This window comes from Galeopterus variegatus, unplaced genomic scaffold (assembly GCF_000696425.1).
Source record: "Galeopterus variegatus unplaced genomic scaffold, G_variegatus-3.0.2 Scaffold306, whole genome shotgun sequence".
Classification (NCBI taxonomy): domain Eukaryota; kingdom Metazoa; phylum Chordata; class Mammalia; order Dermoptera; family Cynocephalidae; genus Galeopterus; species Galeopterus variegatus.
Genome location: NW_007726417.1, coordinates 524,634 through 549,357, shown reverse-complemented (window position 1 = coordinate 549,357; position 24,724 = coordinate 524,634). Strand labels below are relative to the sequence as shown.

General features: G+C 54.0%; 1 protein-coding gene across 1 annotated transcript in view; it reads right to left on the bottom strand.

Moving 5' to 3' along the window:
• Positions 1–200: 200 nt before the first annotated feature.
• The window catches only part of MEGF8 (multiple EGF-like-domains 8), a 43,034-nt gene continuing 18,510 nt past the window's right edge, over positions 201–24,724 (bottom strand). The window contains exons 19-41 of the mRNA XM_008567248.1: positions 24,316–24,564; positions 23,646–23,845; positions 23,100–23,310; positions 22,751–23,000; positions 22,064–22,196; positions 20,312–20,559; positions 20,122–20,232; positions 19,836–19,954; positions 19,270–19,477; positions 18,390–18,570; positions 17,645–17,808; positions 16,717–16,861; positions 15,265–15,496; positions 13,990–14,113; positions 13,612–13,825; positions 13,281–13,495; positions 8,221–8,428; positions 7,876–8,035; positions 7,259–7,451; positions 6,476–6,646; positions 6,219–6,349; positions 5,584–5,716; positions 201–2,684 (exon numbers count right to left, since the gene is read on the bottom strand). Coding sequence (XP_008565470.1) covers positions 1,419–2,684; positions 5,584–5,716; positions 6,219–6,349; positions 6,476–6,646; positions 7,259–7,451; positions 7,876–8,035; positions 8,221–8,428; positions 13,281–13,495; positions 13,612–13,825; positions 13,990–14,113; positions 15,265–15,496; positions 16,717–16,861; positions 17,645–17,808; positions 18,390–18,570; positions 19,270–19,477; positions 19,836–19,954; positions 20,122–20,232; positions 20,312–20,559; positions 22,064–22,196; positions 22,751–23,000; positions 23,100–23,310; positions 23,646–23,845; positions 24,316–24,564 — 5,266 coding nt within the window. The 3' untranslated portion in view covers positions 201–1,418. The remainder of the gene's footprint in view (positions 2,685–5,583; positions 5,717–6,218; positions 6,350–6,475; positions 6,647–7,258; positions 7,452–7,875; positions 8,036–8,220; positions 8,429–13,280; positions 13,496–13,611; positions 13,826–13,989; positions 14,114–15,264; positions 15,497–16,716; positions 16,862–17,644; positions 17,809–18,389; positions 18,571–19,269; positions 19,478–19,835; positions 19,955–20,121; positions 20,233–20,311; positions 20,560–22,063; positions 22,197–22,750; positions 23,001–23,099; positions 23,311–23,645; positions 23,846–24,315; positions 24,565–24,724) is intronic.

The window sequence follows — 24,724 nt, the reverse complement described above, 5'->3', positions numbered from 1 at the left end:
GGGAGAGCCCAGAAGTCTTCAAGGCAGCACTGTCTGGAAGAGAGCTGTGCACCAATGACTCTGGCATTTCTATCTCCAACCTTGGTGTCCACCCACAACAGCACCCCCAGCAGGCCTGCTTGGTGCAGCATCTCAGGCAGAGGTTTTGTCTCTGAGGCTACCTCCAAAACAGGCCCATGTTCCAGCTTCATCAGCTGACCCTGATCCCAAGATCAGGTAAAACCACCATTGAGCTTGGTCCCTCCAGCCTAGGGGTGGCAGCAGTACTTCCTGCTGGTGCTCACCTCCTGGCTGTCTCACTGTCCCCCTCAGCCACTTCCCTCACCAGCACTACCCACTCGCCTATACCCAATCCTTCTGTCAAAATACTCACAGTGGTTTCTGTATTTCTAGCTGGACGTGAGTGAAGAGATTAGACATCTCATGCCAAAAACTGAACTCTTGATCTTCACCACAAGCCCCCATCTGCCCCATCTTAATAAATGACCCTACCATCCACTCACAGTTCAGACCACAAAGTTAGGGGTCATCCTGGATTCAGCCCCTCCCTCACCCTGACATCCATACCTCACCACAGCCTTCCACACACATCCTGCATCTGATCCTTGTCCCCCTGCTGCCTCTCTTGCCCCCTCCAACCCATTTTCCACACCATGAGTGACCTCTTAACTAGGTATATGGGATCCTCATAAAACCACCAAGTGGCTTCCCATTGCCCTGAGAATAAGGCCCAAAACACCATCTGGGGCCCTTCTAGGACCAACAAGGCCCTGGGTGATCCAGCCCCTTCCTGTACCCAACACTTCCTCTCCTTACACTTGGTCTGGGTCACACTGGTCAGTTTCCTGGTTCTTCCAGTAAAACAAGCTGGTTCCCACCTCAGGGCCTTTCCTTGTGCAACTCCGTCTGCCTGAAACTTGCTTCCCGAAGCTCTTCCCATGGCCAGTTCTCATTCTTTCTCGGTCTAGCTTCTCTGAATGCCCAATCAACTTCAATCTGCGGGCCCTCACTGCCACATCCTGATGAGGTCTCGCAGCACTTCTTCCTCTCTGAAACTATCGCGCGCGCGCGTGCGTGTGTGTGTCTGTGCGTGTGTCTGTGTGTGTGTGTGTCTCTCTCTCTATCATGTGTGTGTGCGCACACGCACGCACTGCCTGTCTCCCTTCAGCAGAACCTAAGTCCCATGAGATCAGGGAACCTCACCTCTGCATTCTTTCTTTGCCCCATGCCTACAACAGTGCCTGGCACATAGCAAGTGCTCAATAAATAGTTGCTGAATGCAGAACAAAGGAAACCCTGTCTGGGGACCCCCAGAGGAAGGGAGCCAGTGGGTTCTGAGGAGACAGTGTTCAGGGCCCCAAGTCCAGAGCTGTCCCATCAGGTGACTCAGCTGCTGTGGCTGAGGGCCCCGTGGCTGGTCAGAGGGACATGCTGGTGAGGTTGTCCTGGCTCAACAGTCCCTTCCGGCCTGTGCCAGCCCCATGCCCACTGCCCCCAGCACCCCCACCACCCCCACAGTACTCGTGCAGCCTGTGCCGCAGCGTGACAAGGGCTGACCCTAGGCAGGCACCATTGGGTGCGTGGGGCCCGCCAGGCAGCTGGAGCAGCAGTGTGGCCACACCAGCCATGCCATCTTCTGTGGGCTCAAGGGTGATGGGCCCAGCTCGCAGACCAGCAGTGGTGGAGGGGATGGCTGGTGGGCACCCCCCTCCCACAGGTCCCCAGGGCCCACCCGCCCCTGTCAGCAGAAGGGGTGCCAGGAAGGGCTCAGAGCGGCGGAAGGTGGGTGGCGGGAGCCCAGCTGGCTTCCAGGCAGGGGCTGGGGCAGCAGGGTCAGGTGGAAAGCAGACAGTGACCTTGGCAAAGGGGCGGCTGGCCATCTTGGTCATCTCCTGTAGGTGCCGGCGCTGCTCCTGCCGCTGGTCCAAGGCCTGCTTGGCCTTCCAGAGGAGCACACAGAGTGAGAGGAAGAGGAAGAAGCAGGAGAAGAAGACAGAGAAGAAAACAAACAGATCGATGTGGGCCTGGTCCTGCCGGAAGAAGAGCAGGCCCTGCGAGTCGGCTGAGCCATTGGCACCGGGCCCACTTGGGTCTCCCACGCCCAGCAGCAGCAGGTAGAAGCGGCTTGACTTGAGTGCGTGGTGCTCGTGCGGGTAGGTGATGACCAGCCGGTCCCGAACCCCACGGACCACCAGTACTGCTGATGGCTCTGTCACTGTCACATAGGTAATCAGGCCCTGTGGCCACACCTCACGTACTCGTGGCTCCATTGGGATGCCTGGCCCACTCCCGGCCCCTGGTCCCCCTGGATCCCCGGCCCCCCGTGGCCCACCATCAGCAGGGGGTGGGGGAGGTGGTGGAGGTGGGGGGGGCTGGATATGCACAGTGTGGATGCCAGTGTCAGGGGCCACACGGACCACAAAGGTGTCATAGGAGGTGGAGACGTAGAGGTCCACAGCACCGAAGGTCACGTCCAGTGTCAGGCGGATATCCACATTGGTGAACTTGGGCTGCACACCAAAGAGGACAGTGCGGCCTGAGCCCAGTGCCCGGCGCTTGGGCTCATGGAAGCAGTTGGTCTGGGATGTGGGGTCCAGGCAGCACTCCTGCTCCACTGAGATCAGACGGTAGCACTGCTGGCCACCCAGCGGGCTCCCATGGAATGACTCCCGGCACTTGGCACACTGTGGGGAGGGCGAGGGTTGGAGGCAGCCATCATGGCTAAGCTCAGTGCCAGGCCACCCCCCAGACAGAACTGACATCCTTACCTGTTGTTAAGGAGCCACTGCCCTGAGCACCGTCCCCCTCCCCCACTGTGCCGCAGCCACTTCCTTGTGACCTCTGGAACTTCCCTGCCACAGTATGGACACTGCCAGGACCCAACACTCCAGCATTGCTGTGCCTGGTGTCACCCTCACTCTCTCTAGCACCCTGATGCTGAGGCCTCTAGCACTCTCAGGCACAGTGATGAAGAGCTTCTGCATTCTGACTCTACCTCCTCATTAACTATATGGCCTTGGACTAGTGATTTAACCCCCCTGAGCTTAAGATTCTTCCTCTGTACACACGTAGTAAGTGTGGCTTGCTCACAGGACTACTGAAATCACATGCACAGCACTTGGTACAGGGTCAGCCAACCCACTGGCCTGCCTGGCTGTTTCTGGACCGTGTTGGGCATGCCCCCACCTCAGGGCCTTTGCACTGGCTGATTCTCTGCTGGACACTCTCCTCCCGCACATCCGCCCATCTGGCATGCTCACATCCCTCTAACTGGCATTCTCTGGGTCAAAATACTTGGCATTCAAGTGTCACCTTCTCATTGAGGCCTTCCCTGGCCACTGTATCTACTATTTCCATTCTTAGCTAGGAATTTTCCCCCAATTTCTACTTAATTTTTCTCCTTATTGCTTATCCCTGTTGAACACATTGCGTATCTTACTTATTCATTTGTTCATTGCATGACTCCTCCAGGATAATGTAAACTCCTAGATTTTGCCTGCTTTGTTACCTACTGTGTCCCCAGCACCTTGCACAGCACTTGGCATATAGGAAATGCTGAGTAAATATAAGTTGAATAAATGAGTGGATGGACTGATAAAAGCTACTATGATTCCTGTAGCCGAGTGGAAACCACTTGAGTTCTGGGATAAGACCAGGGTCAGTCCAGGCTCCAAACTGGCTGCCTGACCTAGTGCAGTACATTTAATGTCTCTGAGCCTGTTTTTCTCTTACTACTGTACCTCACCAAAGCCCTAGCACAGTCTTGCCAAGACTTCTACATCCGTGCTGTCACCACTATATCCACAACACAGCACCCAGCTCAGTGGCAGGCACTCCTTACATACTATTACTCCTATTATTATTAGAACCAAAAGAACTGCTACTTTAGAGCTGCCAACAGAGCACAAGAGGAGGTCTCAATCTCTGGGACTCTCTGGTTAAGGCCAATGGGCCTTTTGATTATAAATCAAGAAAGCAAATATTTTGATCCAGGGAATGCCAGTTAGAGCAGTTGGTTAGAGTGCACTGTTATAACACCAATGTCAAGGGTTTGGATCCCCGTACTGGCCCCTGCCAAAAAACAAACAAACAAAAAATTTCTGATCCAGGATGGAAATGTTAGGGGTTACTAAGTCTTATAAAACTATTGCCATTTTGGGTGGAGTTGCATCTCTGCAGATATGATGTATCTGTAGATGGGTGGAGGAGACTGAAGTGAGCAAGGGACTTTCTCTTCCCCCTTGGGAACTGGAGGAAGCAGGTGGGTGGGTGGGTGGGTGGGTGGTGGGAGCTGTACTCCAAGAAGGGAGTGTGGGGGGCCGGCCTGTGGCTCACTCGGGAGAGTGTGGTGCTGATAACACCAAGGCCACGGGTTCGGATCCCATATAGGGATGGCCGGTTTGCTCACTGGCTGAGCGTGGTGCTGACAACACCAAGTCAAGGGTTAAGATCCCCTTACCGGTCATCTTTTAAAAAAAAAAATAAATAAAAAAAAATAAAAATAGAAATAAAAATAAAAAATAAGGAAAAAGGAACAAAATATGCTGGTAGGACATCGAGTGGCTGGCTATTTGATGATGGTGAAATTATGGGCAATTTCTGTTCTGTCTTCTAAATTGTCTCTAACATGGATATATTATTTTAAAAATGAAAAAAATTGATGTACCCATGAAAAGAAGTGGCCTCTTCAGCTGCCCAGCACAGCTGGAGACTGGGCAGTTTGTGGATCCTAGGAGATTGGTTGGGACGATAGCCTTAGGGCACTGAACATTCCAGAACCCCAAGGCCAAAATCTGCCCTGCTGGCCAATAAAAAACCAGGCTGTGATTGCCCTGGCCGGGGTCCTTGGCCCCAGGCACATCTACACCCAGATTGTATCTGAGGACCATTCAGAGGGTCTGAGCTTGTCTTAGGGTATGGGGGCTGGAAGGGAGTGTGGGATATCCTCCCCATGGGAGGTGAGCCTGCAACATAGCAGCCAGCCAGGTGGCCAGTGCAGGTGTTCCAGGAGCCTCTCAGCAAAAGAAAAGAGAAATGGACTCAAGGGGAATTTGAATCTGCGCTTTAGAACTTATGAGATTTCCTGTTAGGCCAGGTCCTCAGATGGAGGCTACCCCTTGGGGAGAACCTGCCTGAGAATAAGGCCAACACAGAGGAAAGCAGAGTCAGATGTGGGAAAAGTGAGATTCCTGATGTCATTGTGTGAGTACCTAGATCCAGCTATTCCTAAAGGCAGACCCCAGACTTCAATTTTGAGAGACAATGCATTTTCTTTTTTTGTTTAAGCTACTAAGATGGGTGTTCTGGTATTTGCAATCTTCAAATTGTAACTATCTGTAATAGAGACTGTCTCCCCACCAGTCTGAGAATCCCCCAGCAGTTCACATCTGAATCCCCAGCATCACTGTCCAGGGCCTGAAACTGACTGGGACTCAGGAACAGTCTATCAAGCTAACACTGATCCCAAGACCACAGACATCAGAACCATGTTGTCAGTCCTACCTGGGCCTAACTACCTCATCCCAGCTTTGACCTCTTGGGGATGTGCGGCCCTCAGCCTGTAATTCGCTTCTCCATTCGTACCTGGTACTTGTAGCAGTCTCGGCGGTCACTGGGGGAGCTGCCCTGACATGTGCCCGTCTCTGTGTTGTTCTGACACGGGCAGCCTGTTCCATCTTGTTCGTTACATGTGTCTGCATGGCCATTACACTGGCATCTGAAGACGGAGAAGATGGGGGTTACAGAGCTTCCATGACCAGCAGGGGCCCAGGCTGGATGCTGCATATGTGAGCTCAACTCTGTGTAGCAAGCCAAAAGAGGAAACTGAGGCTCGCAGAAGTCAAGCCATTTGCCTAAGGCTACACAGCAGTTAAGTTGCCATTAGGATTGGAATGCAAACTGGACTGACTCCAGAGTTCACTGAATATTCAAAAGGAATGGGATGAAATGGGGAGGTTGCTTTGAGGCCTCTTCCTCTGAAGCCCTCTCTCTCTGCCCACCAGTTTGGACAAGGACTGCTCTGTAGCCTGCGTTTCAGCACTGCCTCTGAGGTAAGGGCTCTCATCTGAGTCAAGCTCATTTCTTCCAACTACTGCCCCAGCCTATGGGCTCCCTGGGGATGTTCTCCTGACTAAGGTCAGAGCACTAGGGAGGAAGGTCTGGTTCCCAGAGCTATTCTTAGTAAGAAAGATGAGGGTCCCAAACCCTCTTCCTCTTACTTGGTGCACTTCCCGTCCAGGAGGAAGTAGCCGTGGAGGCAGCTCTCGCATTTGTCGCCATAGCTGTTATTCTGGCAGTTCACACACACGGCCTCGTCTTCACTAGGACCCTCTGTCACCCAGTTTTCAATCTGGCCAAGGAAGGACAGGGTAGTCAAAAAAAGGCATGAAGCAGCCTCCTCCTCCCTCAGACTCAGGAGTCCAAGCCCCCAGCCCCTCCTCCCTCAGACCCAGGAGTCTAGGCCCCAGCCCCTTACCTCCTCTGGATCCAGTGAGTACTTCTCTGGCTCCCTCCTGGCCATTTCAAGCTCCATTCTGGAGACGCAGACATGGCTATTGCCACGACAGAAAGCATGGCAGGGCCGGCAGGTCCCGCCCCCGACGGCTGAACCCACGAACAGTGGGAGGCACTGCTCACAGTGGCTGCCCTGGGAACCCAGAGCAGAGCAGTCAGAAGGGTGGCAGAATCATGGGGGATGGCGCAATTTAGACCCCGCCTTCACTTGCACACTTACAGCCCAAAGTCCTGAGCTCAAAAAGCCCTTCTCTACTATGCCAAATCTTCCTCTGTGTGCCCACCCTGCCTGGCCCAGCACCCACTCTGCCCACTATTCTTTTTTTTTTGTCTTTTTTACTGACCGGTAACGAGATCGCAACCCTCGGTGTCGCGCCCGTACCGGGGACCGGCAACGGGATCGCAACCCTTGGTGTTGCGCCCGCACCGCGCTCAGCCAGTGAGCGGGAACCGGTCTCCACATGGGATCCGAACCCTCGGCGGGAGCGCCGCCGCACTCCCAAGCGGCACACTCTCCAGTGCGCCACCGAGCTGGCCCTCTGCCCACTATTCTAAGGCAGCCCCTCTGTGATACAAACCCAGATGGTGTCCCAAAGTCTTCTCACACCTCCCCGGAACAGGGCTCTGCCACCACTTCCCTGCCCCTGGCTTATCAGGGCTTGGAATGCAGCTCAAGATGCCTGAGCATGGGCTGAAGGCAAGCAAGGGTCCTGGGATCAGGGATCTGAGGCCTTGGGCAGCCCACCTTGGTGTGGTTGCGGCAGAGCAGGCAGTGGTCACGTGCCCCCACGCCGGCACACTCGCTGTGGCGGTTGCAGCGACACTCTGTGGAACAGTTGCGGCCGACAAATCCAAAATGGCAACGGCAGTAGTCGGGTTCCACACATGAGCCATTCACGCAGCCCTGGGCGCACACAGGGCGGCAAAGCCCTGTCATGCTGCAGGGGCAGAGCAGGGATGAGGGCAGGGGTGAGAGTAGGTGGCTGGGCAGGAGACCCACCCTCCTCATAGCCTGGCCCACCACCCACTACACCACCTCATCTTAACTAGTCACTCATCCCTGGTCTTTCCATCACCTCTTCCACCAAGATCTAGCCCACAACCCTCCTTCTTCTCAGGGCCCCCTATTAAACCCATTAATCCTTAATCTATCTCACCATCCGGTCCCTTCCACAACTGAGCCCACTACCCTCCACCTTCCTAGATCAATCCCACCACCTTCATGCCACGGCCTTCCTTTTCTTCTACCCTGCTTGCTCTAGACCTCATCCTTTACTGCTCCCCACGGACTCTCCTACCTCACAGTCTGCCTGGCACTGCTCCTCCAACCCACTCCAGCCCCTGTACGGTCTACAGCCTCACTTGTCCATGGTGTAGCCCGTCTTGCAGCTGCATTCATAACCGTGGGGCTGGTCATGGCAGTTCTGTGTCTCGTTGCAGTCATGGTGCCCATTTGCACACTCATCCTCAGGGGGGCAGGACAGGAAGGCCCAGGAGGCCCCTGGATGCCCACATGTCAGCCCTGGCAGCAGGGATACATAGCTTCACCTGGGGGGGCCTCTGCACCACTCATCTCCAGCCACCCAGGCCCTTACTCCCACTTCCTCGGAGCCACGCCTCTGACAGCTTCCAGGACCCCCCAGGTTCTCTGTGCCAGACCCAAGCCAAGGGCTACACCCCTCTGCCCCACCTCCAAGCCCCTCTCACCATCACGGGGGCCGCTGAGTCCACCTTCCATGCAGCGGCCACCCCCATCCTGGCCCCCCCAGGCACACCAGCCACAATGGGGGCGGCGCAGGCACAGGGCACACTGGGTCACCTGAGCACAGCCCAGGGAGCAGCTCTCAGGTCCCCGAAGCAGCCGCCCACAGCCTCCAGCCATACATCGCAGGGGCAGGTAGGAGGGACTCAGACACTGTACAAGGGAGGGGAATTGGGGGTTGGGGAAGAGAGAGGCAGGGAAAGAGGATTTTGGATATCTTCCCAGACCGCACACTCTTCTCCAAGGCCTCACCCCTCCCCTGGCCATAGGTAGTTGGACCAAAGTGAACCCTGGTTGGGGGCATCATATTCTCCCTCTCAAGCATCTGCAACTAGACATCAAGACTGGAAGTGGGCTGGGGAGGTTCTTGAAACTGGGAGATCATGTAGACTTGGGCCAGAGGGAGTGTTTGGAAGAGCAAATGATGAGCAAATGAAAAGAACATGGAGAGGCAGGAAAAGAGCAGCTGCAGAAAGATGAGAACCACGTACCCCAGACCCCAGGCTCATCGCCAGTCCCTTGTGAGGCCTCGCTGCACCTTCCACCCTGGGACCCAAAGACAGCACTGTACTGGCATCGTCAGTTCCCTTCACCTACCTAGCTAAGAGACCTTCTGTTTCTTACAACTAAAGAAGGCAATGATCCCAGATGGAGACAGAACAGAGTATCAGGAGTGAGGATGCAAACCACAGTCACTTGGAAAAAAATGTAGACCTGGCTGCTGGGGCAAAAAGCTTCTCCCACCCCAAACCAGGAAGCTCAGGAATCCTGGGTTGGGGGCCAGGCAGCAACTTAAAGCCATCATTTATCATGTTTTAAGATCCAGACGACATGTATAATGATGTTCGGCCTCTTGGGAACTTGTATTTAAGAGCATTTTATTTACTGTTTGGGCCTTAAGTGAAGTATAAGAGGAAAGAGATTAATTTGGGCTGGCTGCCTGAGAGCACTTAGGAAAAGCAAAGCAACCATGTAATCTTGAAATAGAAAACCCTGATTGCTGTGGCCGGAGCTCTGAGCCCACTGAGGGTTAGGGCCTGTGACCAGCTGAGCCTTGCTGAAAAGCCAGAGGCAAATTCTCTGCCAGACTGGGCTTCCAGACCTAAATTTAGTGCACCCACTGGCAGATGGTAGGCCAATGTGGGAGGAGAACCCCGAGTTCTCGGTCCTGTACAGCACTTTTTGCTATGACTTCCCTAGTGGCCAAGTTTGATGATGCTCAACACCATAAAGTACATTTCCTGTGTTCCTGGAAAAGGTGTATGAACATAAGTTCCAAGAGCAAGATCCTAGCTTATCTTTTTGCTGGGGTTTTTTTTGTTTTGGGTTTTTTTTTTTGCAGCTGGCCAATACAGGGATCCGAACCCATGACCCCGAAGTTACAAGGCTGCACTTTAACCAACTGAGCTAACTGGCCAGCCCTAGCTTGTCTATTGACATACCCCACAGCCTAGCCAAGTGCCCAACACAAGGAAGGTGCTCAATAATATGTCTGTTGAAGGGAGGGAAGGAAAGAGGAAGTGAGCAAGGATGGGAGGAAGGAGGCAGGTCAGGGAAGAGAGCTCTTTGTTGCCTGCCCCAGGCTCTGAAACCAAAGCCATTAAAAAGAACAATGTCAGATGGTTAAAATCTGGCAGCCCTTGAGCCAAATCATAACAGGTCTGTCCTGCACGCCTGTTATGTTTGACCTGTACAGTGTTGTTAAAAAATCTGAGTCAACACTTTAGCTGCCTGGGAGCAGCACATGCCAATAGGCTCTTTGGTGTTGCTCTACTGTCCCTGGAGTCCCCATGAAGACAAACAATGGAAATCTCAATAATGTCTGGAAAGGACTTATATTGCTAAAAGGACCCCAGAGACAGAGGCCTCTCTGCTTCTTACAGACTGACACCATAAGGGGCCTCTGCCCTTTGGCCACACAGAGAACCCCCATGGAGAATCTCCACAGCAACCTTCTTGGTGTATCTCAGACACTGGAGATTGGGAATCCTCCTAGTGGGTGGAACTTGGGATGGCCAGGTTGTCCCTACCACAGCTCATTACAATAAAAACAATAAAAATAAGTATATTGAGTGCTTACTGAATGCCAGACACTGCTCCATGCTCTAAATAAATTCTCCCATTTAACTGGTACAACCTCCCTACAGAATGGGGCCTATTTTTTTTTTTTTTTAAAGATGACCGGTAGGGCCGGCCCGGTGGTGCACTGCTACAGTGCGCCGCTTGGGAGCGCGGTGGCGCTCCCGCCGAGGGTTCGGATCCCACATATGGACCGGTTCCCGCTCACTGGCTGGGTGAGGTGCGGGCGTGACACCGAGGGTTGCGATCCTGTTGCCGGTCCCGGTCCAGTACGGGCGCGACACTGAGGGTTGCAATCCGTTGCCGGACATGAAAAAAGACAAAAAGGAAAAAGATAAATAAATAAAGATGACTGGTAAGGGCCGGCCCGGTGGCGCACTGGAGAGTGCGCCGCTTGGGAGCGCAGCGGCGCTCCCGCCGAGGGTTCGGATCCCATGTGGAGACCAGTTCCCACTCACGGGCTGAGTGCGGTGCGGGTGCAACGCCAAGGGTTGCAGTCCCATTGCCGGTCCCTGGTACGGGCGCGACACCGAGGGTTGCGATCCCGTTACCGGTCAGTAAAAAAAAAGACACACAAAAATAAAAAAGATGACCGGTAAGGGAATCTTAACCTTTGACTTGGTGTTGTCAGCACCATGCTCTCCCAAGTGAGTTAACCAGCCATCCCTATATGGGATCCGAACCCGTGGCCTCGGTGTTATCAGCACCGCACTCTCCCGAGTGAGCCACAGGCCGGCCCATGGAATGGGGTCTGTTGATGATTCTCATTTGATCAAATACTCACTGACGCTGGGAAAGCCACTTGCCCAAGGTCAAACAGCTGGGAACTGGTGAGGTTGGATCCGAACCCAGGCCCGGCTGACCATGGAGCCTAAGCTTTTGATCACGAGGGAAAACACCTCTGGGGAGTGAGCTAACATGCTACTCCAAGGCAGGGCTTCTAGCTCTAGATGCGAATGCTGTGAAATTCTTGGTCCTCCACGCCCTAACCTCATGGACCTGAATATGCAGGAAGTGATGTCATTTCTTTCTTTAGTCCACCTCTCAAAATGGAAGTTCTAATAGCAAGTGTCCCATTTTCCCTGCACTGTCGTCTCCTGGGTGTGCAGGTGGTAGCTGGACCCATCATTTAGTTCATGGGTCATGGGATTATGAGTATTCATGCCTCCAATGGGTCTTGAACAACTGAGGTATGAATGAGGAGCGGACATCAATGGAAATGAGACTCAGAACTCTGGCCCAGTGACACTGCTTCTGGATGTGACAGCAGGAGGTGAATAGGTCCTATCTCCCACTGGGGTGGGGTGGGGGGGAAATGCCTTTGTGTCTGCTGCCACAACAGCTAAATCATGCTAGGTGGAGGTATCTTTGGAATGGGCTTTCTGGAAACAAGAGAACCTGTGCTGGGCAGTTAAGGGACAGACTGTCATGGACACACAAGGTAACTGCCCAGACCACACCCACCTTCCCAAATCGTATCTCCACCCCACAGCCACAGATGAGGCCTGAGTCTGACCTGCCACATCTGAACTGTGTGCTCCTACCCCTCCCTAGCCACATCCTATTGGACCAAGGCTGGACACCCAAATAATGAGCAGAGTGAAGTCTTTCCCTGAGAATGTGAGCTAAATGACTGCTATAGGTTGAATGTGTCCCCCCAAAATTCATATATTGGAAGTTTGATTCCCATTATAACAGTGTTAAGAAGATTGGTAATCCAATTACAGTATTTGAAAAGTGGGGCCTTTAAGAAGTGATTGGATCATGAGGACTGTGCTCTCATGAATGGATTAATCCACTTATGGAGTAATGGGTTAATGGTTTAATGGGTTATCACGAAGTAATTCTGATGGTTTTATAAGGAGAGCAAGTGAGCAGTTAACCCTCTTGCTCATGCCATTCTCACCATGTGATACCCTGCGTTGCGACAGGACCCTGTAGAGAGTTCCCACCCAGAAGGCAGCCAGATGCATCCCCTAGACTTTAGACCTCCCAGCCTCCAAAACTATAAGAAATAAACTTTTTTTTTTGGCATCTGGCTGATACGGGAAACCAAATCTTTGACCTTGGTGTTAGAACACTTTGCTCTAACTAACTGAGCTAACTGGCTAGCCCAAACCTCTTTTCTTTTTACATTACCAAGTTTCAAGTATTTTGTTACCAGCAACAAAAAACAGACTAATACATCAACAAACACGGAGATGTCTATGTGGTATCTGGAATTAGAAAGGTATACAGACTGAGGGGCAAGGCTCCCATCTGAGGCCATGTGTGTTGATGATCAAGACAAGAGAAACGGGAAGATGGAGATGTGCAGAGAATAGCTGAGATTACAGGCCATGTGACCCAACAGTGACAGAGCAGCAGCACTTCCTGTCCTCAGATTCCATTAAATACCCCCAATTCCTTATAACAAAATAGTTTGAATGGTTGCCTATTTCCTACAAGCAAAAGTTTCAAAAGCAGGGAGGAAAAGAGATACAGGAGGGAAGCAGAAAAGGTTTGGGAGGCTGAGAGAAGACAGTATTAAGAGTCACAGAAAGAGCCTGCCCAGTTAGCTCAGTTGGTTAGAACACTGCCTTGTAACACCATATCAAGGGTTCGATCCCTGTATGGGCCAGCTGCCCAAAAAAAGAGACACAGAAAGGATGGCGCAGGGAGATCATGAATGAGATGGAGAGACACAGGGACTGGAGAGTCAGGAAGGTGGCACAAAATATGGCCAGAAGACACAGCAGGAAGACTCACAGGGCCAGGAGGGAAGAAAGAGATAATGGGAAGAAACAGAAAGCAGGATTGTGGATCTAGAGCTAGGGAGATGGAGGAAGGAGGAGGACAGAGGAAGAAGAAAGGTCAGTGCTGGGGCAGAGAGAGGGGAGACTTTGAAAGGCTCTTGCCCTTGCCCGGCCTCAGCTGGGTACAGTACCTGTTGGAGGCTGCTGCTCCAGACACAGTGCTGCCAGCCCCCATCCGCACCCTTGGAGTCCAGGCAGGAGGTACAGTTGGATAGGAGGTGACAGGGGGTGGGGCAGGGCAGTGGGGGCGATGATTCCACCGGCATTGGGGACACATTGAGCAGAGAGTGGCTGAAGCAGGTCCAATCATAGGTGGGCTGCACTGAGAGGATGCGGCGGGTCTCCCCTGAGGTTGTGGGCACAGGTATTAGTACCCAGTCCAGGCCCACAGCCCCCTCCTCTCTTAGATCCAGGAGTCCAGGCCCTCATAGCCCCCTTGCAGGGCCCCAGCCCGACCCTCACCCGTTCTCTTGAACTGCCGCGTCCACATGCACTTGCCCTCCCGTGTGCACTGCTCGCAGTCAGCAGCCCCACACGCGGCCTCCGAGCAGTTCCCGGCCCAGAAGACCTCTCGCTGGTTGATCCGACAGTCATTCTCCGAGGTGCAGGACCCGTTGCGCCCAATGCAGGCACCCTCAGGGCAGTTAGTACACCACTTACAGCGGGGGGCAGAAGCCTGGCAGGGGAAGAAGGGCTCAGTGGGGTCCCCAGCACCCCTCCTGACCCACCTCTTCCCACCCAATCACAGCTGAAGGGCTCAGTAGCTCCTGAGACCCTGGGGCAGGACTCTGACCAGAGTGGAGACCAAGACCTTCCTACCCCTGCACTCAAGCTATTTACCTCTCCATCTCCAGGCTGCAAGGTCCGGGGATGGCGGGCTAGGCACTCACTGCAGGTCCGGAGACGCCGACATTCCTCTGGGGAGCGAGGCATGGGGGAGCAGGGGGTGCCTCCACAGCCCAGCCTGGAGGGCACGAGGCCTGTCTCACTCACACCCAGCCAGGCCCCACCCTTCCACCTCATGGACATGGTCTAACAGGTCCCCCACGCCATGTCCGAAGCTGGACTCTGCACAAGCCTCCCAAACCTAGTCCTCCCCCACCCACACTTGGCCACGGAAGGTCCCACATCTACCTGCAACTTGTGCCAGAGGACACTGGACTGTCTCCCATGTCCTCCTGCTCCTCCAGCCACCCCTCTCTGCCTCCCCACCCCGGCAGCCCTTTGCCCAGTTCGGGACTCTCCTCTCAGCCCAGACTCCGCCCCAGTCTTCACGTGCAGCCTCCCCTCACCACTCCATCCCTCATAACAGCTCCAGGCATCTTTCTGTCGAGGCCTCCCCTTGTCCTTTCCTACTCAAACCTTATATGGCTCCCCATCACCCACAGTGGAGGTCCGCCCCCCCTTACACAAAATCCTTGGAAGCTCAAATATTTCAGAATTTTCCAGATTTTAGAAAAGTAGTGTGTGTACCCATTGTTACACAACATGCCCAGTGGGTATGGGGGAGTACCCCATAATCAAACCCATTAATATTCCTGTAATAAATATCATGACACACTTCATGGGACAAATAAAGCCCATTAATAGCTTCACATCAGTTCAGGATGATCGAGCAGCCTAACAAGTCTGTGGTAAACCTAGGAAAGCACTTTCAGCCTCCAAAGATATTTGGGTTTCTGAACTACAGATGAGGGGTCTATGGAGCTGTAAGGAGCCCAGTGCCTCCGCTAGGCACTGTAAGCCCTTTCTGAGCCAACCTCACCCACCTTTTCAATTTCATTTTCCCCAAAAACAGATCATCTCTCAAATGTGCCAGGCACAGCCCAACTTCTGAGCCTTTGCTAACCTAAACTCTAGCAGTCATTTATGGCTCAATTCAAACCCAGATCTTCCAGGAAGCATTCTTACATGAGATCCCAGCCCCCAAGCAGGAGTCCTTAGTCAGAGCTCACCCAGGCCACCCCTGCCTGTGATGATTTACCCACTTCCGTGTGAGCTGGTATCCCAAAAAAGACAGTACACTCCTGAGGCCTCCCTCCCAGCCTGGCCTAGTCCAGAAGTGCCCCTGGAGGGTGAGCATCAGTACCACCTGCTGTCAGTCACCATGATTACCTGTGGGCCTGGTCCCCCGACAAGCAGGCCCCATGGCACCAGGTGCAGGCCCCAGACTGGTTACAAACTTCAGGTGAGGGCAGCAGGCGGCACGGGTCAGGGGGCAGGGTCAGTGCCAGCAGGCGGCCCAGGGCCACTCCCCCAAAGCCCCCAGAGATGTACAGGCGGCTCCCCACTGCCGCCACAGCATGGGCGACAGACTCCTCCATCGGGGGCCCCACAGAGGCCGGGCCTGAGAAAAGATGGGGTGTTGAGAGAGGCAGAGAGCAGGAGACTCAGGGAAGAGATCCACACAAAGGTGCCAGTCAGAGAGGGACAGCAAGAGAGAAGAAAAAGACAAAGGCAAAGGAGGGCAGAGATAGACACAGAAAGGCAGATGGCAGATATATAAGGACAGGACAGGGCAAGAGAATCAGACACAGAAAGCAGGGCAAAAGAAAGGGAGAGAAAGACACCCCCCCCCAAAAAGGAACAGGAAGTGGAACGGAAACAGAGAGAAATGTTTTGGAGCCAGGTAGAGGTGGTAGTTGCCCAACATTGTGAAGGCACTAAATGCCACTGAATCAATCATTTAAAAATGGTTAATTTCACTTTGAAATTAGTTCACACACAATTTAGCAAATAATTTAGAATTTTGAGAAAATATCTATTCATGAAAAAAAATATGGCATTTAAATGTAGGCAAGTATCAGCCACCAAAGAAATAAATAAATGTAGGAGAGTAAAGTGATCTGGAAATATTAAATGAAGAATTATATAAAATTACAATATTTAAACAATAAAACCTGTTGCTAAAAAATCTTCTAAAATTATAAATAAATAAAAATATAGAAATGGTTCATTCTGTGTTATGCGAATTTCACCTCAACTTTTAAAAATCCTCAAAAAATAAAAATAAAAGAGACACAGAGTTGTGGGAAAGATAAATTAAGGGAAAAGGGAATTAGAGACAGAGGATCTGAGAGAAAAGCAAAGACAAAAGGAGACAGGCAAGGTCAAGGGTTTGGATCCCCAGCCAGCTGCCAAAAAAAACAAAAACAAAAAAAGAACAGGAAACAGGCCCAGAAACACACACACAGTCACTCACTTACAATTTTAAGTGAAATAAAAAGGCAAGATTTAAGCCCATTTCTAACCTATGAACATTAAAGACTGGAAGGAAACACCCCCATCATATAATGGCTGTCTCTAGATGACAGGATTATGAGTGTTTTTTTCCTACTTTACAAATTATGTACAATGACTATTATTATTTTTAAAACCAGAACAAAAAATAAACTTTTCTATGAAAAAAAAAAAAAGGAAGGAGGGCACCTCCGTGGTGATAGATAATATGGAGGAGAAAGGAGCTTTGCTAGTGGGTCTAAAGGGGCCTGAGTGACTCCTAATGAGTGGGATGTCGGGGACGGGGCTCCTCCTGGATGTCCCAGGGGAAGAATCATGGGGACTTACGGGTGAGGTCAGGCAGTAGCCAGGCATTGCAGTTGACCTGGTAGAGCAGAATGTCGCTGCTGAACTCGTCGGGGTCTGAGCGCCCCCCAAGGACCACCATGGTGTCCCCAAGTAGGGCTGAGGCGTGGAAAAGTCGGGGGCGGGGCTGTTGGGGAGACCCATGGCAGGGATGGCCTGTCAGAGCCAAGTCCTCTGCTCTGCATGCCCTCCCCTCCCACCTGCCACCCCTGAACTGCCCTATCTGCCCGCCCAATCCTAACCTCCCTCAAATCTCACCTCCTTCCTCCAGGAACCCCCCGCCCCACCTTACCCCATGTGCCTGAGAGCAACCCACAGAGCCTCCCCCTTTCCCCTGAGCCCCCAGAACCCCCACAATCCATGCTGCTCCCCATGAACTTGGCCCAGACCTCTTGAGATGAACCAAACACATTCCTCATGTTATCTCACCAGCTGGGATGGGGGTATCCTAGGGGTAAGGCTCCCTGCAGTCTCTTGCTTCTGCCTCCCCCCAACCAAGAGGGGCTTGGAAATATGTATGTGAACTGAAAATGCAATTGTCTCTAGCCAGCATGGACGAGGTTTACTGTTCTACATATTATCTCCTTGGCATTGTAAGGCAGGAAGCGCAAGGAGCCTCGGTCCTACTTTCTATAGGTGGGGAGGCCCACGAAAGGGAAGGGGCCTGGCAGGGTCACACCAAGAGTCAGGGCAGAGCTGGGGAAGAACCCATGCCTCTGACCTCCTGGCCTAGGATTTTTTTCCTCCAAATCAGAGATGGAAGAAGGGGAGACTTGGTGGTGTCATAGTTCACTGTAGGGGACTGGAAAGGAGGGGAAGCAGGAATCCAGGATCAAGACAGTCCCAGGAGCACTGAGAAATGGGATACCTCCCTCCTGTCCCCATGTCCGTCTAGACCCCTTTTCCTGACCTTTGCCCCCTGAGAAGGGGCCAGCAGGCTCCAGGTGCGGTCAGGACAGTGCAGGGAGTAGAGCTCAGGGGATGGGGCTGCCAGCTCCACATGGAAGCGGAAGCCCCCAAACACATAGAGGGAGTCGGTAGCCTCATGGTAGACCGCAGAATGACCATAGAGACCTAGTGAGGGGGACAGAGTGACCACAGACTGGGGGAAAGGCTGACAACCAGCAATGACCCCCCACCCCCACTGACCTCCTTGGCTCCCCTTCTCAGTGAGCACCCCACTACCCTGCCAGGCCCTGAGGCCAGAGACCTAGGAGTCCTTCTCAACTCCTCCCCCTCCCTTTGGTTCTAAAGGACAATCATTAGAGACTCCAGGAAAGAGAAGAGAGTAATCAACTGTTGGGAAGTTATGACAGACTCATAGGAGGAAAACAGGTTGAGGGGTGGGGGAGACAGTAATCAGAGTGTAGAAAAGAAAGAGAAATGAGAACCTCTGAGGGGCAGTGATCTCAGACCCAGGGGAGGGGGACAGTGACCACATTGGGCAGGAAGTGGGCAGTTTATCGTGGAGTCTGGAAGGGGTAAATAAGAGAAACTGAACATCTCAAGAGATGGTAGCCTGAGAATCTTGAGTGAGGGTTGGGGGAAAACATGGGGCAGTAACCATAGAGTGTGGGGGTGAACAGATAGTTACACACAGCCCTGGACAGCGAGGAGGTCAGAGGGCTTTGTGCCCTGCCAGTTCCCAGTCCCACCTGTTGGGGGTGTCCCACTCTGGGCTCCAGACATCCAGATGCCGGTCGCCAGCTGGTACTCAAGTAGCTGCTGGTTGAAGCCATTTTCAGGGGAGTAACCACCCACCAGGAGCAGAGACAGACCTCGGCGGGCAGTAAGGGTATGACCAGCAACTGCTGGCAACTCCATGGTCTGAGGGGCCTGAGGGATAGAGGACCAACGTCACTGACGGGGCAGAGGTCAGGGGTCACCTTGTAGATAGAAATGGAACTCAGCTCCCCAACATCCCGTGATGGGGCGGCCCGGTGGCGCACTTGGTAGAGCGCGGCGGCGCTCCCGCCGAGGGTTCGGATCCCATATAGAGACCGGTCTGCTCACTGGTTGAGCGCGGTGCGGGCGCGACGCCGAGGGTTGCGATCCCGTTGCCGGTCACGAAAAAAGACAAAAAAGGAAAAAAAAAAAAAAAAATCCCCTGTGAACTGCTGTGGAGGTAGTAAGCTCTCAGGGGTTGGTCAGATCCCAGGCCTTTGGCCCAGCCAGGGTCCTCACAGGTGTGCAGTAGGCCTCTTGTCACTTCTGCCTGCTCAATGTCCAGTTCTTCAGGTCTGAGCAGCCTGGTATGTCTCTGGGGAGGCCTTGCTCCTCTGCTCTCACTCTGTGGCTTGTGGGGATGTGTCCCAGCCTGGCCAACCAGAGCATCACGCTCCCTTGGCCAGGGATTGGCTCGAGACTACAATGTGACCCAGGATGGCCACTAAAATTCAATTCTGGGACTTCTGCTAGAACCCTGGAAGGACACTGTTTCCCCTGGTTGTGAAGCTTGCAGGAGCCACTATGGCCGTCTTTGCCAGAGCCCAGGTTGGAGGCTGGAAAGAGAATGGGGTGAGGAGAGATACTCACCTTATCCTGCTGCCACTGCAGGGTGGTGAGGTTGAGGACCCAGAAGTCTCGGGTGACACCCCCTGCTGTGAGCCCCCCAAGCAGGTACATGGCACCACGGCCAGCAGGCACATAGGCAGCCGCGTGGAAGGAGCGGGGTGATGGGCCTGGGCCCCCATCCTCGGCTCCCGCTAGCATCTGTGTCCATCGCCGCTCACTCACTGAGTACCTGGGGGCAAGGCACAAATAAAGCAGCCTGTACAGTCATTCCAGCATACTTAAAGGTGACCATTGCTGACAGATGTCCCAGCAATCCCTGGGGTGACCCTCCTATACCATAGGGTAATCTTCATATAGTAGTCATCTTACCATCCCCAGCAGTAGCATCACCCAAATAAGTACCCCAGTCCCCAGGTGTCCACAGGTAAGCCTCCTGTGACAAGTGTCCCAGCATCCTTTGGGGTGTCCCTCATCTTAGATGTTTTTCTGCACTCCCCTGAGGTGACTCTTGGGTGACAGACATCTCAGCATCCCCTGAGCTGACCTTCTCTAATTCAGGCATCCCACCTTCCTAGGGCAGTCCTCACCTGTATAGGTTTCCCAGCAGCCCCTGGGGCAAGCCCAGGCCCCCAAACATCCACAAGGTGGCATCAGGTCCCTCCACCATGGTGTGCCCCAGGCGGTGCAGGAAGCGGCTAGCAGTGTCCTGGAGTTGGCGTGGGGGGGTCAGTGGTCAGGCTAACATCAAGACAAAATGTCAGGCTTGGGTGCAGGGTCTGAGGGGTAGTCCCAGAAGTGGAGGTGGAGGTGGGAGAATGATTCAAGAAGTGGACTGTGTGGCAAGTCCCCAGAGAGTGGGCCCCCACAACTCACGGCTGAGAGACGACTGTCCATGAGGGTCTCCCAGACCAGCTGCCCACCATCCAGCTTTGTGGCACAGTCGGGGCCACCAAAGCCCTCAGCACAGATGCACACACCCAGGCTCTGGAGACAGCAGAAGGAAGATCAGGGGAGCCCCAATCACCACCCCTGTCCCACCCAGCTTGTCCTGTCCCACCTGTACCTGGTTACAAGTCCCTGCCCCAGTGTGGGCGTTGCAGTTCTCAGGACACAGAGCCATGCGGCAGTGTGGGCCAGCCCAGCCCTGGGGACATCGGCAGAGCCCAGCACCTGCAGTCCCGTCCTGGGGCACGCATTCCTGGGGGACAGGACAGCTCCCAGGGCCACCTGACCCACAGCGGGCCGAGCCCACGGAGGCATTGAAGCCCCAGGATGAGGAGCCGTTGGCCTCCCAATGCAGCACAAGTAGCCCTGCAGGGGAGAGAGGCTGGAGGCTTGTGGCAAAGGCACAGTCTAGGTGCTGCTCCGCTCCCAGGTGTTGAGAGAACCGTGTGATTAGGCAGGGAAGTGAGGCACCCCAATAATCAATAATCACCCCATGATTAACTGTTCTGCACACATCTCCCTGTCTCTCACATTCACATGCTGCTTACCACTTCCTTGGCTGCCATCCACACCAGCATCCATCTCACCACTGGTCTTCCTGGCTGCCCTATACTCTGCCTTCACTGCAGCCCAAGTGATCCTTAAAAACATGAATCTGACCCTATCACCAGCAAGCTCCAAACCTTCCATGGCTCCCCACTGCTCTTACATAAGACTGAGTTTCCTTACAAAGGAAATTAGTGGTTTCAAGGGGGTGGTGGGTGGAGGGCAGGGGGCAGAAATTAATCACGTATGTAAAACATGCCTAAAAAAGTTGTATTTAAAACAAAAGCAAGTCCCCTCTGGGGCCCACAGGGCCCTATAAACCCTATGACCTCATGGTCCGACCTCTCCCCACCCCCTGCTGGCCTGGCCCGCTCCTGCTTTCAGGGCCTTGGCATCTGCTACTCCTTTGCCTGGAGGACCGCCTTTACACACCTTTGGGCCACAAGTCAAATTTCACTTCTGCAAAAACCCTTCCCCCACTCCCCAGGTGAGGTCAGTGCTTTCTCCGGGCCCTTAGCAAAGGTGTAACTACTCTGAGCACACTTTGTTCCATGTGGGATGCCCCTGCTCCCATCCCCTATGAGTCCATGAAGGCAGCACTTGTGTCCCTGGTTCACTGCTATATCCCCAGTTTCCAGCTCAAGCCTGCTCACTGTAGGTATGCAGTAAACATTTGCTGAGCCATGGAAGTCACCTCAGTTCTAGGACTTCAGTGAAGGGCCTGGGGGTTCAGGCCATCTCTGGAAAGCCAATTACAACTCCACCCCTTTGTCTCCCAGCCTGGGAGCCACTTTGACTTACATTGCAAAGAAAAGCATTTCCAAACTCAGGCCCTTTAACTGCCATGGGTAGCAAATTCTTTCCAACACACTAAGCAGGGCTGCTCAACCTCTCAGCACTGCTGATATTTGGGGCATAGCAGTATCTCTGGCCTCCACCCACTAGATGCCAGTAGCACTCCTAATCGCAACACTCAAAATGTCTCCACATTGCTAAATGTCCCCTGAGGGGTAAAAAGTACCCCTGGTTGAGAATCACTAAGCTAAGAAGATACTCAGGGAGCCTCACACCAGCCACATTCTATGTACCCCAAAGACATGTCCCACTCAGAGAGGCAGCCAGGCAGCATAATCCTTTCTATTTTCCTTTCAACTGAAGAAACAGACAACCAAGGTCTAGAGATGGTGAGGGGCTGCCTTACCCAGCAAGTCAGTGGCAGAGTCGGGCTCGAACCCAGGTCCTGAGCCCATCCCAGGTGGTGAATGCAGGGGCAAGGGATATATAGCTCAAGACAAAGAAGTCCCACTCTCCCCAGCCCCCGTACCAGACAGGGCCTGCACAGTGAGGGGCCTGTCCCGCCGCTGGCCGCAGAAGGCAGCTATGAGGCTACGGTCTGACTGGACGACACCAGTGTCCAGGAAGCGTGGGAATCCATCAAAAGCCAGGACGTAGCTCAGCTGGAGGGGTGCAGAGTCAAGGATTAGGGGACGATGAAGATGAGAATGAGGGATGCTTGGGGCCTGGGGGTATGAGGGGTTAAAGATAAGAGGGCAATCTGAGACTGGGAAATGGGCCATTTGAATATCCAGGGCAAACTGGCAAACTGTGGCATAGAAGCCACCACTCTCCTGTGTTCAAAGCAGACATGGCTAATCCATCAGGCATTCTCACATTGACCTTTTTCTCAATACACAGCTCCTGGCAGCCACTGCCAGCAGATCAGAGTTGGCACACAAGTTGTAACAATTTACCATCCCTGGTCTGGGTGGGGAAAGGGAGTTTGAAGACCCAGAGAACGGCAGGTGGGAGTTCAGGAAATAGGAAGTGATCCGGGAAATGGGAGGGTCTGTGGGCTTAGGAACAAAGGTCTGGAGGGGTCTACAGAATAGTTTGGGGTTTGAAAGATTAAAAAAACAGTGACACAGAGTCAGGGTCTGTCTGAGGATCCAGATTGGGTGGGGGAACATGTTTCTGGTTCACAGGCCTGAACTCTAGTACCCTCAGTGCTCACCGTACAGGGGGTGCTGCTGTCAGGGGAGAAGGTGAGCGTGAGTGGGGGACAGAGGGCCCCTGGGGCACAGGGCTGCAGCACCTCAGTGGCCGAGACAACCCACACACAATAGGACAGGCTGGGCCCAGCTCTTGCTGCCCCACCACCTGGAGGCAGCAGCCCCGCAACTCGGCGTGAGCCCAGTGCCACTGAGGACACATTGGTGAGGAGGGCACGACCCCCACACTCCCGGAAGCAGGAGCCACCAGCCCTGGGGAGATGGAGAAGAGCCAGCATTAGACCAGTCCTGCCCAACCCCACCATGTCCCTAAGCCTACCCTACCCAACCTTGGCTGGCCCCCTGGCTCACCGGGGGTCCCCATAGTAGCCTGGAGAGCAAAGCTGACAGTGGGCACCTTCAGTCTGGTCCTGGCAGAAGCAGAGCCCGCTGAGGTTGTCACAGTGGCCACGGCGTGGGTCCCCATGCCCGTTGCACTGGCAGGGCCGGCAGCCGCCCGAGCCTGTGGCGTTGCCAAAGCTGCCTGGCCGGCACCGTTCACAGTGCTCCCCCCACGTCCAGTCTGTGGAGGTCCCAGCAGGTGGGATGCAGAGTCAGGAGCAAGCGTGGGAAGGGGCCCAGACCACCTGGTTCAGCCAATCCCTGATCCCACCCGGCTGCTTCAAAGGAGAGAAACCAAGGCCCAGATTGCAAGGAAACAGCAAGTTCCAGGAGGGGAACTGAGATCCAGAGAGATGGGTGGCACTGAAAACCGTCTGGGTCAGGAGCAGGGAATGGGGCAGGCGGAATCAGAACTAGCAAGAGCAGACTGAAGCCCACTCAGAGAAGAGGAAGCTGAGCCCTGAGAGAGGAGGCCTCCTGAAGCCAGTCCGGGGGCTCGGAACAAGGGCCGCTCACCCTGGCACTCATCGCAGAAGCCAGGACCCCGCTTTCGGCAGTGGCTGTGGAAGTTGCAGTCACAGTCCCTGGAGCAGCGGGGAGCGGGAGGTCCTGGGGCAGGCGTGGGAGGAGGCAGGTCAGATGTCCAGCCCAGGTCACACACACAGGTGAAGTCTGGGGGGCCGCTGCACACACCATGGCCACAGTCCTCCAGGCACCTGAGGACCCATGGCAGGGGTGGAGAAAGGGCTGGGCAGGGCCAGAGGCACCAAAGCACTCCCAGTAACTCCACCCACCACAACACCATCACAAGCCATAGCCTGTTTCCATGGCCCTAGGCTATATGTGGGACCCTGTCTCCAAAGTAATGCTACCACACACGATAATGCTTGTCTCTATAGCAACCACATATCACCACTGTGAAAATCCCCTTTCACCTGGGTCCTCCTCCATTTCCATGGCAATGCTGAAAACTGTGGTCCACAGACTATGAGTGACCCATTTCCACAGTAACTAGGGTTACACTGGGGACACTGTCACTCTAATGAGGGCTTAGTCTGCAACATAAAAAGCCCAGGCTAACTGGGGATGCTGGTTGCATGGGAGGGAGCCCAGCACCACAATGGCTTCTTCCATCTCCTCCCCAGCACTGGGGTGACATCACCATGGCAACCCATGCCTCACTCACGTGCGGTTGCAGTGTGTGATGCCATCGCCCTGGTAGCCTCGCTGGCAGTGACACTCATAACTGAGGGGTGTGTTCAGGCAGGATGCCCGGGGGTGGCACCGTGCCAGGCCCAGGCGACACTCATCCACATCTGGACAGCGGGCATATGCCCAGTGGGCAGGGAGGGCCACAGGCAGCCCCAGGCCCTGCCCTACCCAGAGGGAGCAGTTACCCCCATCCAGGGGCCCTGAGAAGTCCCCCTGTAGGCACCTGGGAGATGGGAGATAGAAGACGGGAGACCATGTAGAATCAGGAGACAGAGACAGAGAAACAGGGACAAGGAGAGAGGAGGCCAATCAGAGGGACAGAAATGGAAATATGAATATGGACAGAGAGAGAGAAATCAAGCGAAGTCGCAGACAAAGAAAGA